The sequence below is a fragment of the Vanacampus margaritifer genome, chromosome 19 (genome assembly GCF_051991255.1).
Source record: "Vanacampus margaritifer isolate UIUO_Vmar chromosome 19, RoL_Vmar_1.0, whole genome shotgun sequence".
Taxonomy (NCBI): Eukaryota; Metazoa; Chordata; class Actinopteri; order Syngnathiformes; family Syngnathidae; genus Vanacampus; species Vanacampus margaritifer.
Window position 1 is genome coordinate 10826989 of NC_135450.1, and position 17201 is coordinate 10844189.

Sequence of the window (17201 nt, forward strand, 5' to 3'; positions counted from 1 at the left end):
CTATCAATCTATCAGTCTATCTATCAGTCTATCTGTCTGTCTGTCTGTCTGTCTGTCCGTCCGTCTCTAACGTACAAACGTTACATATTGGTTTATAATTAATTAAAATATTTCAAAATAAGATAAATATTCAGCTCACTTGGCATATTAATAATTAATTAAGGGAATTAAATTACATGAAATATTTATAGTTAAGATAGTCAAAAGCCAAGCCAAGTGACGTTTGAATGTTGTATTTGTTTATTTTAAAGGTAGAGTTTCTAATGATTTTTATTTCAGCACTTTTTTTTTTTTTTTACTTATACCGGATGTTAAAGCTGTATGACCTGACAGTAGAATATTACTAAAATGCTATTTTAAGAAATTAACCCTGTGTGGCTCCATCTTAGTATTATTATTTATTTATTATTTTCTAATTTAGTGACTGCACGACAAAACTAAATCGGAGGCCAAAGGCTTGACCCAATCATCTGTCATTAATTTTCTGAATGCGCACGTGCAGTCTGCCACTCATTTCGCCGGCAGCTTCACAGCGCGTTTATAATTTTCTTGGCTGGATTATTAAACTCCGGTTGAACAGAAGAAACGGACAGCCCTCGAGACAAATCAATGGTAAACGTAATGTTTTTCTATGTGGACGGTAGCATTGCTCGGCCTGGAAAACCACCGCCAAAGTTGGCGTTCTTACTGTTTTGTCAGGTAAGTTTATTACCTCTCATTTGTTTTTAATTAATTTTACGTTTCAAATAATAACAATAAAAGTAAAATGTTGTGTTTGATAACGGTTGTTCAACATGAATAAACCATGCTAGCAATGTAGCCACCTTGGCTAACATCGGAATCTTGCTAACAGCTTCAAACATACTGCACTTTTCGCTGTTTTTAATCGCCAAAATGTTTTTGTCCAATAATGTGCTGACAAGTGTGTGCTAATGAGGCCTTTATTCGTCATGTAAGTTGTATGATACAACACACAATAACATCACATTTGTGTTGCTTGAAGTTTAACGGCCATAAAATCCAAAAATATCAGGTCGATCATTTTGAGATTTTCAGAGGTTGAAGTGGGCAAGAGGTGAGATGCGCACATGAATTTTGGTACAAGTTAAATTGAAACGGTAAAATGCTTAATGTTTCCCAACCTTTATTGAGCCAATTTTACATAAGAAAAATATTGCAAAAGCTATGAAATATGAATACTGAAATCTCAATTTACAACTTAATCACTGTGGGCATGTTCAATTGAACTCAAGCTGATTTAGTTGCAGGAAGCCATGACCTGTTTTATGAATAGCAGCACATTAAATGTACCATCTGCCATCTTGAAGAACAGTTAATTGTTCAATACATCTTTGGCATATACGAACAAAGATAAACAGTATTTGCAATTAACGCATTTATTTCAGGTAATTTCCTATGGCACCCCTGATGATGATTTCTCACAGCGTGTCAGGGTGCATGTTGGGAATCACTGTGCTATGGAATGCGAGATAAGACTGGCCTGTTGGAGAGTGACGTGCAAGACTCTTACTAGTTACAACAGCTACTTTCAGCGTACTGGTGAGTTGTCTTTTTTATCACTTCTTTTTATTTGCTTCATGTGAAACCAGTCCATGGTGCGAAAGTGGTTTTGCTACAACCAATATTAATGATTTCATTGTCTAATCAATTTTGGCTCGACTTTAGTCACATTAGTGTCAAAAAAATCATTGGTTGTGCAACCTCAAATATGCGGCGCCTCAAAATGTTGTTTCCCAATAAGAACACCAGGGGTCGCAGTTTGTCAGTTGCAGCAAGTCAACAGTTTGTTCACCATTCTCCAGTTCTTTCACGTTTGGTCTTAAAGCTTTGACCAAAAATAGCAACAAGCCTTGGCTAAAAATAGATTCATGCCCCAGTGATTGATGTTTTTTCTTTACCAGGGATGCCAGAAAATATCCACCTATGCTCTGTTTGTTCCCTCCAAGCACAAGCCGCCACAGGCATCATCTTAGTCCAGTTCTCAGTCCCCCCCACCCCCTTCAAACCAATGTGGTGGCCGCAGCATCCTTAGAGCTCAATGGGGCCGCTCCTCCTCTGGGACCCCCGCCGCCACAACATCCGGGCCGACACCGAACCAGTTGCTTGACCTCGCGCTTGAAGCTCTGGCTGCAAATGTAGTAGATGACAGGGTTGCAGGCCGTGGAGCTCTTGGCGAACATGCAGGGCAGGAGGCTTAGTTGAGGCGGGATGGGGCTGCCGGGCCCCATGGCTGCCCACAAGCTCACCACGCTGTACGGAGACCAGCACACGATGAAGCTCACGCTGATCAGCACCGCCATCTGCACACAAGGACGTACAGTTTTTCTAGAGCCAACATTGTTTGAGTGGAGTGCAAACTGTACAGACCGTGAGCAGCCTACGGTGCAGCTTGATTACGTTGGGCATGCGTCGCCCGTTTTCCAGCGCCTTCCTGTAGGTGACATGGAGTTTGATGGCGATGCCGAAATAGCAGCACACGATGACGGCGGCCGGCAGAGCCAAGTTGAAGGAGAACATGGCCACCACGAAGGAGGAGTCCTCGCGTCTCAGATGGCCCCACGCCAGCGAGCAGGACAGGCCGAATGGCTCGGGACCGTAACGGCCCCAGCCCAGGACGGGCAGTAGAGCCCAGAGCAGGGCGTAGAGCCAGGACCACGAACATAGAAGCTTCATCTGACGCCAGCTCACCTTGTCCGCTGGATAACATCACATCCAAATAGTCAATACCTCACTGTATACTGGTGCGATCCGGCTACTTACTGGGCGACATCAGATCCAGGGAGACCACAAAGCGCACGATGGCCAAGAGCGTGAGGTTCATGATGCTGGCCACGCCGAAGAAGAAGCCGGCCAGGCCGTAGTAGAGGCAGGCAGAGTCGCCACCGAGGAAGCGGTGGCTCCAGGCCGAGGCCACGGCCAGAGGGTACATGGTGACCGCCGCCCCGAGGTCCGTCACCGCCAGGTTGACGCTCAGGAGCTCGGGAGGCTTCATGCGAGAAGAACGATTGAAGGCCATCACCAGAACCAACAGGTTGCCCGCGATGGAGAACACGGCTGGGACGCACACACACAACGTCAGGGTAAGACTTAAAGCTCTTTATTGGTGCAAGTCTGTGGCAGAGTGCGGTCTAACTGCACATGGGCGACGCTTTTCTTTGATTGCGCCGTTGTGGGCGTGAACACGGCTGACTAGCTTCGACTGTGACAGGTTTAGTGAATGGCATTCAGTCTTTGTTTTGTTTTATTCAAAAACAAACCAATTGTTTTTAACTGCTCTGTTTACATCCGTGGTGACTCAAACAGGAGGGCCGGTAGTCCTGCAGGTTTTGGATGTTTCTCTTCTCCAACACAGCTGAAGCTGATCAGCAAGCTCTGCATAAGCCTGATAACGATCCCGTTGATTGGAACAGGTGCGTTGGAGCAGGGAAACATTCAAAACCTGCAGGACACCGGCCCTCCAGGACCGAGCTTGGGCACTCATGGTTTACATTAGAGGTGCCGAAGTCCAGTCCTCGAGATCCCCTATCCAGCCTGTTTTCTATGCTTCCCTTCTCCAACGCAGCTGAATCCAATGATCAGCTCATCAGCAAGCTTTGCAGAAGCCTGATAACGATCCTGATCATGGATTAGGTGTGTTGGTGGAGAAACATGGAAAACAGACTGGATAGGGGCTCTCGAGGACCGGACTTGGGCACCCCTGGTTTACATGATCTCGTTACTTTCATTTGCACACATTGTATACGTCCTCTGTAGCAGGAGGAGTAGCATTCCACTCCTGTTGTGTACTTAAATAACAAAAAGGGTACTCTATCTTTTCTATTTGAATTTGATTAAATTAATTTCATAATTAATTTCATAATTAAACATAAGGTCCAATTCATCTTGCAGTATAAAAAGTGTGCGTAAATGCTCTCTCAGGTGACTAAAAGTAAACAGAAGTAACAGACTTCAAGAACATTTGACACTAATACTTAATTAATTGTGCGCTGAAATGACCCAGATGCACAAAAATGCTGAGTTGACGTGGCATGACTCCTTCTTGTGATTGGCACCATGCCAGCCCTTTGGATTCAGGAACGTCAAAGTCAGGGGCCAAAACTCAAAAGATAACACACCTTAGATCGCGGGCCGAACAGTTCAAAGAAAAGTTACTCTATCCTGAGTTCTTTAACTTGAAAAGTCTCTTCTTTCATCAGAAAAAAAAAAGTATTTTTCTATCTGTTTCCGTTTTGCAGCAATTAGCATCATAATACAGCTAATTGTCATCATTATTTACAAAAATATTTAGAATTCAGAGCAATTGTTTTTTTTTTTTTCAACATTGTCCTGATTTATTTCCTATGCTCTGCTTCCACCTGCTGGCCGTTTGGATGACTAACATTTCTTCGACTGTTCTTTGCAGTTGAGAGGCCGCGTCAACGCCTTCTGTACGCTTTAGCATAAAAACAAACAAACATGAAAACGTGTAAATACGTCTTTGGGACACTTAAAATAGACATTTAAAAATAGAATGGATTTATACGTTTTTGGGAGCAAATGAGTTAATCACATTGTGTTTTTTTTAAACTAGTCTATTTACATATACTCAACAATGTGCAAAAGGAAATGTGCATGCAAATGAATTCGGCGGACGCAATCTTGAGAGGATGGTAGATTTGCATATATATATATATATATAAATATATAAGTACTTCCTGTCCCAAACTGATTTGTAATATTAGTACATTTTGTATCGATAATGTTGCCAGAGCATTCTCTCATCTCCACCAGACCTCTGCCGCTTATTGCATTTTAAAGAGCTGCCTGCCGCGCAACCACGAACCAACCTCATATTTGCAGTCAAAAAATGGCTTATACATTTTTGTACCCCCATTATTCTTTCATTATGCCCCCCTCTGTGCTTTTTTTAATAGACTTCATCAGTATTCAAAAGGAACTCGGTTAGAGTCTCCTGGTGCTTTCTGTAAAAAGGCTTCCTCCAGGGTTAGGTTTAGAGGGTCTTTCTGCAAAACCCACCAACAATACATCAGATGATTGGTTAATTGAATCAATAAAAAAAAAATCTATTAAAAAAAAAAAATATATATATATATATATATATATATTTTTTTTTTTTTAAATCACCCACAAAAAAAAAAAAAAGTAGAATAAAATACAATTAACTTACTTATAAAAAGCAGGTAGGCGCCGGCGCCGATGTCCATGGTGGGCGATAGCGTGGAACGGTAGTGGTCAAACGTGCGCGGCGTCGGAGAAGATTCCATGATAGCGGTAGAAGAAGAAGAAGATGAAGATGGACGCGAGGCTGCCGCGTGATGCTGTCACGGACATATGCGCTGCGCGTCTCTCCTTCCTCACAGCAGCATAAACGCAGCACGCATTGTCATGGAGACCGTGAACTGATGATGTCACTCAAGTGGCCACACATCCAAAATGGCAAGTTCAAGGAACGATCTCAACAAAAAAAACGTGACGGGGATTCCTTTCTGCCATTACGTCGCAAATAAATTAAAAGACAACCGTTATGCCAGTCAAGTCTGTTAACAAAGGTAAAAAGTTTACATTTATTCATATTCTGGAAGGAAAAAGGAGGAGAAAGAGATGGGAAAGAAAGGAAAAGTAAGAAATGTGAATTGAAGAACAAGAAATGAAGAAACAGTCAAAATAGTCTTGTCTTTATAATAATTCAAATGTGTTTGGCTTTTTTTTCTTGGGCTTTTTCACTCACCTATTTTTCTTACAAGTGGTAACTCGGTGTGTTTATAACCGTATTGTTGTCTGTTGACCTGTTGCTGCACCGTTTGTATTCAAATATCCGCTCCTTAAAGCGTTCTAACACCACCACATAGATGCTATTCATTAACCCATCTATAGCGTTTCCCATTATATGTTAGCATTAAGATAGTGGCCGTTGAAGAAAATGTATGTAGTTATTTTAAATACATGATACGTAATTCTCTTTGTTCTATATTTAGTTGGACATAAATCGCAAGTTGTTCACCTACAGCTCGTCCTGTACTTAACTCTTTGACTGCCAGATGTTTTCAGAAAAGGGATGCCGTGGGTGCCAGCCGATTTAAGCATTTTTTACTTATCTTTCAAGGTCCACAGAAAATAATGTGTTTGGACTATGGAAACACACATACTACCAAATTAAAGATTGGACTCTCATCTTTCATCAGGAAAAAAAGTTTGTTTCTACCTTATTCCGTTTTTCAGTAATCAACAATAGAAAATGGTTAGTTTCACCTTTGTTTTGAAACAAACGTCTTTTAACGTCTTTGGCACTCCTCCATAGGATTTTACTAAACGTTATTTAACGTTTTTGGCAGTCAAAGAGTTAACCGTGACAATTCTCCGGTCATAAATAGATTGCTGCTTAGAAATATCTCAATGTGAGTGTGTCAAATTTAACGGGAACCTAAAACTCACCGGCATCTGTGAAATTACCAACACCCGGTCTAACACGCCCCTACGCAGATTTCAAATGTGCATCGTGCCGGAATGGCACCAGTCATGAAAATAGAGGCCAAGAGCGTGCTAAGGAGGTGTAATAAGCTCTGCCCTAACACTGAACTCAGCATTCACTCCCCAGTCGGAAGTGGGACTGCTTGCACTTGTAAGACTTAGCTATGCTGTGACCCTGCCTCATTATGGTCAATATTCCGCAGCTGCTGGGCTGTTATCTCGAGCAGCCACTCCAGTCGATAAGGAATGCTTCCTTTTCCTGATAATGCGAAGATAGCGTTTAGGCCCTTTTTCTTCTCTCCACTGAATCCAAATGACCATACCTTTTTGTTGACCTATTTTACCTCCTTTTATATTATGCGACATGTGCACTTATAGACTGTCACCGTACCTGACAGCGTGTGGACAACAACGCGGTGTAAAAGCCTCAGAAATTACTTATAGGTGATACGGCATGCAAATAACCATCAAATCACGTTTCTGATAGATTCACAAACACCTTTCGCAAAGAACACGAGCCAACGCTATTGTTAAGCGTAGCACGGTTAGTTGTTTTTGCAGAAATCCCTTGAGAAAAGAGCGACAATTGCTCAGGGTAGGAGAAATGAGTCTATGGCGCTAAAGCTCACACCCTGGTCCCGGCTTCTCTTTTCACACGGCCATTGACCTGCCCATGATCCTTCACTATAAATATTTCAAGCCTAATTGGAGATTTATGTAATTTTTTTTACATAACAAATTCCCATGCACTTTTTAAAAAAAATTTTTTTTTAGATAATTTTAGCACAAACATACCAAATAAAACTTATATGATATATATTCATTCGTCTAACAAAGCCTATTAATTTGAAATGCATATTCCTCAGGTATAATTACTTTTTCTTTTCTTTTTTACATTTTTGGGATGTCTACGTTCAGTTTCATCCCAAAAATGTAAAAAAAAGAATAAAAAAAATACAAGGACAAAAGTGTTTTTCACATAGCAGTGTATTTGTCGTGTAAAGGTAAACTGATTATTATGCGATTCAAACAATATACTTTATGTATTTTAAATAAATACTCTAATTCTTAATTAAGAGTAATTATACTTTATTAATACTAAATACATAAACCTGAGAATGATGCATTTCAAATAAATAGACTTTCATTAGACTAATGAATATGTATCCTATAAGGTTTGTGTTAAAATTATCTAAAAAAAAAAAAGTAAATGGGAATTTGTCATGTAAAAAAAAATTACATAAATCTTACACACGTGTGCTCGTACCCTCATTCCCATTCTGTGGCAGTAACTATCACACAGAGAAGTAAAATCGAAAACAATTGGTGGAATCCACGATTAATTTTTTAAGCAAATTTACTGAAAATGCGCAAAACGGACATGCGATTCATTAAAGCAATTTTGTTCCTCGCCTATTTTCGCTCTTTATATTCGGTAGCATACGTGAGAAATCAATCTTAAGTTGATGTGGAAACGACATCTTTACAGACAATTAGACCTTAATTAGAACCATATTTTGTGATAGTAGGGACTCAAAACGCTCCACATGTTGTAAGCGAGTTTCCTTCACAGTGTTTGACGTGACTGATTGGCGTCATGCGTCGTATGACGTCAGTGCGTCTCACGAGAAATCAGTTCAGCGAGCATATCCTATTTAACTACGCATTTTGCTTTGTCACTGTAATTAGCTACTGCGCATCTGCATGACGCAGACCAGAGAACACCACTGTGATTGATTCCTATGTGAGCGATTAGCCTTTAGCATATTAGCATCAGACTTATACTGCATTTGCCTATTAAGAATGTTATCTCCGCTTAGGAAAATTCATCATACAACCATGCTAAATGAGTTAGCTTAAACTGATCCCCAAGTTTAAAACCCTGTTAAATTGAATATATGTATATATATTAGGGGTGTGAATTGCCTAGTACCTTTCGATTCATAGGTCACGATTCGATTCGATACCGATTAATCAATTTTCAATCAATCAAAAGTTAAATTTTCACCTCGCCGCGATCTCCGGCATGTCCTGATTTTTGTATCTGCACGTTTGCCACTTCTGCAGACCGGTCGCCAAGATGGCTGTTCCCGCATAACGAGGGTGTGGAGATGCGCATGGCAAAGTTTGGTGCCAGAAAGCCGGTGAACACTTGAGACCATGTCTAAATGCTAGCACAGCTAACTCTTTGACTGCCAAAAACGTTAAATAACGTTTCGTAAAATCCTATGGAGGAGTGCCAAAGACGTTAAAAGACGTTTTTTTTTCAAAACAGGTGAAACTAACCATTTTCTATTGTTGATTACTCAAAAACGGAATAAGGTAGAAACAAACTTTTTTTTTTTCTGATGGAAGATGAGAGTCCAATCTTGTTTTGGCAGTATGTGTGTTTCCATAGTCCAAACACATAATTTTCGATGGACCTTGAAAGATCAGTCAAAATGCTTAAAATCGGCGGGCACCCACGGCATCCCTTTTCTGAAAACGTCTGGCAGTCAAAGAGTTAATCGAACACAATTTTGTTGAATTTGATCAGGACACACACATACGCGCGCACACGCACACACAGAAAGAATCTCAGCTCCATATGTGGTGGATGTCGGACGTTTTCATACCAAAATCGGGTCAACCAGCTTCCCTTCAGAGAAATTTTAGCAGTATTATGATAAATCCACTATTCTCCATAATACTGAAATCAAAATTTCATTTCCAGTGTACAGCAAAGACCTTCGACATCAGGCATGCTGGCATTTGGTTCAGTAATCCGATCTAATGAACGGCGCAGAAAGAGACCCGCAAATATGATGCTACGAGTGTCTTGTAAATCCTCTTTGATTGGGGAAAAAAAAGAAAGAAATATAATTGGGTCTTAAGAGCCTTACCCCAACCCCTTGAGGACGGCAAAATCAGTGGAACTGTGAAGTCCCTAAGGGGCCCTTTTGACCTTAATAAATGAACTAATGAGCCGAGCTGCTCATATGTAGATACAGTGTGCATGACCCGTAAGCAAAGACGGTTTTCACACGACTTATTTGCGTTATGTATTATTCTTTTTTTTTTTTTTTAACACCTTCAAGCCAGTGAGCACACGGGCTTGTTTATTAACGAGAGCCTCGCCTCCATTGGTGCGCGCTGGTTTGCATGACTTGGTCCAACGGGAGAGCTGCAAAACAACATCACATTTATTTATAATTTTTTTGCACTTGACATTTTTCCATGCAGGAACAAAACCAACTACGCTGCCCTCCGGAAATATTGGAATATAGATTTTAGACTCTGTAGCGTGGTAGTGTCTATGGATTAAAAAAAATAACACACACAATTGGAAAATGGAAATATTTTAATATTGGTAATTTTACCCCTGTTTTCAAATAACCTTTCTTCATCTACAATTCAGTTTGACATCATGATTTTGTATTTTTACGCTATCCTCCGGGTCAACCCGAGTTCAGAACAGGGAAAAGAGTGGGTTGTATAAAGCTGGAAATCACTTTTTTTTTGGCCCCTGGAGGCATGTGAAGCTGTTAGTGAACACGAGAAGCGTTTCAAGAGCCGCGTGACGCACGTTAACATGTTGCACCTTCTTCACTAAGCAATTGGAGGTGAGATTTGCCGTGCAATATCAAAAGTGAAGTGACGCAAAAAAAATATGATGTCAGTTGTTAGCGCTATGGAAGCTTTGGCAGAGCAGAAGGGGGGCCTTAATTCACCGCCTCCGGGGACACAAATGTCTTAGTGTCAACCGCCGGCATACCGGAAGAAAACCAGCCATGCTACATTCTGTTAGCAATACAGTGACGCTAATCCCACATAGGATAACCCGGGGGTCGGCAGCCCACGACTCTGAAGGCGCTTGTGGCTTTTTCCTAAACCCCTAAGGTCAACCCAAACACCCAATTCTTACCTTTTACATTAACTCATTCATTGCCAGCCCAGTTAACTCATTTTACTGCCATTGACGGCTATAGACGTCATGAATTCATTTGAACTATTTCTATTAGTTTAACATTTTTTCCCACTTTTGTTAACAAGAGTATGAAAACCTATAATTTTCTTTTTTTGTACATTTAGAACAGATATAAAATGAGTGATTAATCGTGAGTTAACTAGTAAAGTCATGTGATTAATTACGATTAAAATTGTAATTTTTAATAATCTGTTCTTTAAAAAAAATAAAATAATTGTAATTATTTTTTTCCCAATTTTTAATAATCTTTAAAAAAATAATTTGAAAGAAAAGATTATTAGAAATTAGGGGCGTCAGGCAATTACTATTTTTAATCGTAATTAATCGCATGACTTCACTAGTTAACTCACGATTAATCACAAATGTTATATCTGTTCTAATACAATAGAAAAAAATTCTAGGTTTTCATACTCTTAACAAAAGTGGGAAAATTGTTAAACTAAAATAAATAGTTAAAATGAGTTTTTGACGTCAATGGCAGTGAACGAGTTAAAATGTTATTTTTAAGTCTATAGCCGTCAATGGCACTGAATGACTTAACACCATTACAAACCGCTAGCACCTAGCCCCTAATCTGTTCCCCTCACATAAACACTTAAACACACCGATCAAACGGGTGTATTATGAAATGGATTGAAGGACTACGAAAAGCAACATGAATGTCATGTGCAGTCATTTGTGTTGACATTTCAACCTACAGAAAAAAAAGTCCCCTTAGCACTTGAGTAACAGCACAAGAGGCTTTCTCAATCTGTGCATCTGCGGGATCAAACTAGCAGGTCTCCTCTGAATGCAACACACCGCCATATGCGTCACGCTTCTCCGAGGGTGAGCTTGTTCAGGAGACGGGTAGCAAATTAACGCCTATGCCACTTGGGCGCAATCGGATCCTACGACAATTACAGCAATGTGACTATCTGTGCTTTCTCTCTTCCTGGAGCGCGTGTATTTTGGTTTCAGATTGACTTGACGAATCAGTTGCCTCCATCTAACAACCTTCTGCATCCTCTGCTCTCACACCAACTACCTTTTATGTCCTCCACATCCATAAGCCTCCTCTTTGGTCTTCTTCTAGACCTCCTGCCTGGCATTTGGAAACTCAGCATCCTTCCGCCTATATAGTCATTATCTCGCCTCTGGACATGTCCAAACCATCTCAGTCTGGCCTCTCTGACTTTTATCTCCAAAACCTCTAACATGTGCTGGTCCCCCTGATGTACTCATTCCTGATTATATCTATCCTGGTCACTGTATAAACCATTTCTGTTGCTGTCACCATAGCGACCAGCATTTCTCTTGCCTTGCCAAAGCAGGTGGGAGTATTACAGGTAATGGGGTCACATTGCAACAAAGGCTGTTATGACATTTGGCACGATTTTATTCTGAAGCTCTTTTGATACTGTGACAGCCTTTCCTAAAGACGTTGCCCTTTTAAAACCACTTGTCAACTGATGTAATACACCGATGTTCAACTGATGTCCTTTTAGCAGACTACTCCAAAAGTATACAAAATGATCCAAGTAATAAACTTTTTCTTCCATGCAGGACATATTTCTTCAAAATAGATGCAACAAATAAACAAGCACCTTCCTTTTCCCATTTGGAATGAAACAGGTAGGAACTGCATTTATCTGAATATCAGACATTGTGTATCAGAGTTTCGCGTTTTAAGGCAAGTCATCAACCGTTGTTGCCGTGTTAAGACCACACAAACACGAAATAATTTTTTTTTTTTTTTTGCCAGAATTACCCTAAAATGGCTTTTTGGACATGGGCTTTGGAGATTTTTTGTGGGTCTATTTTTGATACATATGCCTACCAAATTATATATATATATGTATATATATATATATGTATATGTATATATACATATATGTATATATATGTATGTATGTATGTGTATATGTATATGTATACACATATATATATATATATATATATATATATATATATATATATATATATATAAGGGGTGTGAATTGCCTAGTACCTGGCGATCCGTTTTGTATCACGATTCATAGGTCACGATTCGATTTGATACCGATTAATCCCGATACGAATCTATAAATTCATTATTGCGATTTTTTTTTTATTATTATTCAAATTTAGAAAATACTAATCAGTAAACTTGTACATGTTCACTGTAAGATTTGTATGAAAATGTATTATTTTTTCTTTCTGAAAATTCAGGCTTTGAGCCTGTTTCATGTTTGAACAGCACTGAAATCAACTATTAAGGTTTAATGTTTCATTAATATAACATTCTTCCATGCTTAATGTGTAAATCCTAACCCTAAGTAAGACGTTTTGTTGAATATTCCCTTTTTTTAAATTTATGTTTAAATTACAAAATTGGCAGAATCCTAAACAAAAATAGAGAAAGATTATTAATACTAATGTTGAGTTGTTTAAATTGATATATTTTCACCTTTTTTTAATTTTGAAATGACTAATTAAATAAATCTTGCTTCGTCCAAAGGAACTTGCATAATTATAGTGTTTCCAAGAAATGTATTTGTCTTAATATTTTGACATGTTAAATTTTTTTTCTCGTTTTGTACCAATAAAAAACCTAATGATTGTCCTAATCATGATTTCAGTTATTACCAAATTAATCGTGATTGATAGTTTCTCTCACCGCCCTGATTTTAATGGGAATGAGGGGAGCCGCTTTGATTGGCCGGCCGTCGGCTGTGTTCCATCCCACAGCGCACACAACACCCCATCCTATCTGTGCTAGTCAAGCAAAATACCAAAAGAAAGAAAACACCCCCATGACACTTTATGCTGGTTATGGCTAGTAAAGATGACCCGTCGAATCGCACAAACATGATCAAGACCCTGACGGACACGGCGGCGCACCACAACCCCCAACATGGAGTTGTTTGTGAGTTTACTGCAAATAAGGGCTTGTCCTGATGACCTTGCCTCCACAATGTAGTCGGCACGGTAAATCATCTCCACAGCAACAGCCGGGGTGTATTATTGCTTTTATCTTTTTCATATGAGGACGTCTAATGAAATGCACCTAAAGCCACAACAAATTGTGCTCGATAAAAGCTACGGTGGTATCATGAGAGGTGAAACTCAAAGGTCTGAATAGTGAAAGCACACTTGAATGTAATGACTCCTTCGGAGGAGACTGAAGGATCCATTTGAAACTAAATGAGTCATCTACTGCCTGGCCCTAACTGGGCTTGTCTTTCTTGGAATCTACCCCAGATGACTTTGGGTGAGAAAAGTCTGGTCGCAGGCCAATCACAGGGCACGTCGTAGCCACTTTTAAAGGAACAGAAGAGAAAACAAAAAAAGCATTTTTATACACAGATATGCTTGGTTGGGTTGTCTTTGAGAAATCCTCGTAAAATGTAACGGTTACCCTGTTAGAAGATTGCAGTGCCCAAAAAAAGCACAGCTGTGCCATCAATATGAACTACAGAAAAAATAATACATTTGCAAGTACCTCAATTGGTCATGTCTGAATTCCCGCCATGTCTTGCCTAACTTAAATGTAAATTAAGGCCTTACAATGCATACTTTTTCTCTCACAATGTCCTCCCACGTGAATGAAACCCTCCGGCTTTTTGCACAGTATCGTATACTGTATAAAAGTAAATCCTACCTCCTATATCCAGTCGCTTCCCCATCTCATGCCATAATTTGGCTTTCATACCTTTGTCGGCAACCCTTTTAACTGTAATATCATACAATGCCGGTCATCTTCCCGTTCTTCTGTCCAGACCGACTATTGTACGTTCAAATACGGAGAGTACACAGCAAGGTGACGATTTGCAAAATCAGCGGGGAAAAAAAAAAATGGCCCAGGCTTCCCATCAGTACTGTTTATCCGCGTTTGTCACTTCCTCTTCTTGCCTCATGCGCTGATTCGCTAGCTAACAGCCAATCACGGTGATCAAATGCGCCGATTTAACATGTCGAATTTGCTGGAAACGCCCCCCCCATTTTTGCGGGTAGCTGATCTGTATAAACGGCAGCGATTATGGAATGGGTGCGGCTCAAGTGGTCGAGAAAATAGTGTCTGAATCAAGTCTCTGAGGCCAAGTCAAGTCTCAAGTCCCTGACCACGAGTGTAAGTCAAGTCCAAGAGTTGGACTTGTTTGTCTGTTGTCGCATTTGTCTATTCTACATCATTAATATCGGACATGCTCGGGCACACACACAGAAAGGAAGGGAGAGAGAGAGAGAGAGGGACAACCATCGAGACTCGTAATGCTCACGAGTCCGAGTCAAGTCTCGTGTCTTTAGTGGATAAGTCCAAGTTGAGTTGCAAGTCTCAAAAAATGTAACTTGAGTTGCGAGTAGTACTACCTCTGAAGGCAGAATTTTGCAAGGACGACTTCACCTTTAAAGACAGTAAAGGTCTGAACATGCCAAGCCAACGTGATTTGCTCAACTGACAGTCAGCCGCAGTTTTTGCACAATCCAACATGTTGAATCAGCCTCGGTCGTCTGTGACAGTTGGTCATTCTGGGTGACTTTTAGCTTAGCTAATCAGTAAATCAAACGTAAATAAACAGTGTAGATATTCTCGCAGAACAGTCACAGAAGATTTTGCTCATTTTGCGCCTACTTTTCATTACGGGCGTATCGTAGCTGAAGATGAATTCACCACCAATCCTTCAGTCGACGCCACCCTTTTACATCATGACAGAGGAAAAGGCTACGTCGACGGAGTAATTAGAGCTAAACTGTGGCAGAACATGGAAAACCACCGTTGATGGTATGGTACCGTCGTCCCTTTGGCCGACCGTCGACTTTGTGTGCCGAAACGCTTACAGGTAGACACAGATGTCTGAGTTCACCTTCCAAGGCTGGCTGAACATTTCTTGTGTGACTTCATCCCCCACGCTTTCCATATCAATTCATACAGATCATTTCCCCGGGAAACAAAAAGGTACGGAAATACTCTGTCCTGCCTCTGCTACCATCTTTACGGGCAGAATTTTGCCAGGGCGATTCCACCCCCATCCCCATCACCCCATTCTAATTTAGTGCCATTAACCTGTGACCTCCTGAAGCAAAAGATGAGTGAAAGAACAAAAAGAAAGCAAACACCTAGTATGGTTTGTTCTCGACTGTGCTGTTATATTTAAAAGCCATTAAATTGCCCTCACTTTCCTAGTATGGTTTGTTCTATACTGTGCTGTTAAATTTAAAAGCACCATTATATTGCCCTAATAGTTGATGAAAATAACAGCTTGGTTAAGTGTTCTCCTAAAAGCCAAACCAATAAAATCAACAATTTATTTGAAATGACTGCTTTGTCCATCTTGCCGGGGGTCGGAGGGCGGTCTCCCTTTCCCCCCTCACATCTTCTTGCGTCATGCAAGAGAAGCACCGTTATGTAGCCATAGCCACTTCATAATTCATGATGCATCCATCTTGGATGGTTTTGCACCAAGACTTGACAGGAGATTCACACAATTTGTGCAAGAATATATCTGCATACCCCGCTCAAGGACGTCAGAGAAGACCCCAAAGTGGATGTGACACATGTTAGTGGTTCATGGGCAGAGTGCCACAAGTTTCCTAATTAGGCTGTGATGATGACATTTAAAGGAGGTGTGTGTGTGTGTGTGTATGGGGCAATTTACATTATTTGGAAAACTGACAGGAGTCTAAAGATAACCATAGAGGTGGCAATCAAAGTCAAAGTGCGACACAGGAAAGTAAATTCCTTTTTTTTTTTTTTTTTTTTTTCAGGAGAGCTCAGTATTGTTCATTCGATTTGACATCATCATTGCTCTCCTTTTTTTAAAAAACAAACAAATAAATTTAAAAAAATTAATGTTTTTTTTTAAATATATATACATATATATATATATATATATATATATATATATATACACACATATATATATATATATATATATTTGTGTATGTGTGTGTGTGCGTGCGTGCGTGCGTGCGTGCGTGCGTGCGAGCGTGTGTGTATTCATCAGTTCACCTAAAGCCCATTAAAAAAAATCCCATACTAATAATATAATATAATAATAAATTGCCAAATGCAGAAACATCAATGTAAGTTATCACGATGTAGTGGCTCTCGCTAACAGACAGAATTAAGTAACCGGAATTAGGTTAAAAAAATTCTATATACGTAGACCATGTTTCTATAAATTTTGATATTTGGTTGGAAAGTAAATTCCGATGTAAATGAGAGATGCGCGCGTTGAAAAATAATGGTGGATGACATAAAAAAAAATAAAAAATTCAAGATATACATGTGTTAATGTTAATGTGTTACATTAAATGCTATACTGTACTGTATGTCCATAGGCTGGGTGACGCAAACTTTTATTATTATTATTATTATTATTTTTATTATTTTATTATTATTATTTTTTTTTTACTACTCAAAGTGGTGTTATGAAGGGGTTAATCGTTTTTTTTTATTATTATTATTTTTATTATTATTTTTTTATTATTATTATTTATTTTATTTATTTTTTTACTACTCAAAGTGGTGTTATGAAGGGGTTAATCGAGCATTCCGGAGCGAAATAAAAGATTGATGACAGGAAGTAGTGCATAAGTATACACTCTGCTCGCAGCTTAATAGCTTTGACAACATTGCATTTCTGTCACCAGTGGAATCAATAACAGGCGCGCGCAATCCTTCTTCAAAATGCGCAGGCAGCTCATGAACACGTGCCAGCCGTCAGTATATTGTCATTGACGTCAGGGCCCATCAAGACGCCATGTACAAATGTTGCGCAGATGA

The 17201-nt window shown here is 39.7% G+C and overlaps 2 protein-coding genes across 2 annotated transcripts in view; one reads left to right on the forward strand and one right to left on the reverse strand.

Moving 5' to 3' along the window:
• The first annotated feature begins 444 nt into the window (after positions 1-444).
• The window catches only part of runx2b (RUNX family transcription factor 2b), a 131186-nt gene continuing 114429 nt past the window's right edge, over positions 445-17201 (forward strand). Inside the window, 4 exon segments of the mRNA XM_077552379.1 lie at positions 445-699; positions 1407-1560; positions 1923-3101; positions 12002-12070. The gene's annotated coding sequence lies outside the window, so the exon portion shown is untranslated.
• opn8b (opsin 8, group member b) lies at positions 1053-5362 on the reverse strand. Its single transcript, XM_077552380.1, has 4 exons — positions 5189-5362; positions 2782-3075; positions 2389-2717; positions 1053-2321 (listed from the first exon to the last, which is right to left on the reverse strand). The coding sequence occupies exons 1-4, from the start codon at positions 5283-5285 to the stop codon at positions 2022-2024; spliced, it is 1020 nt and encodes a 339-aa protein (XP_077408506.1). The 5' UTR covers positions 5286-5362; the 3' UTR covers positions 1053-2021.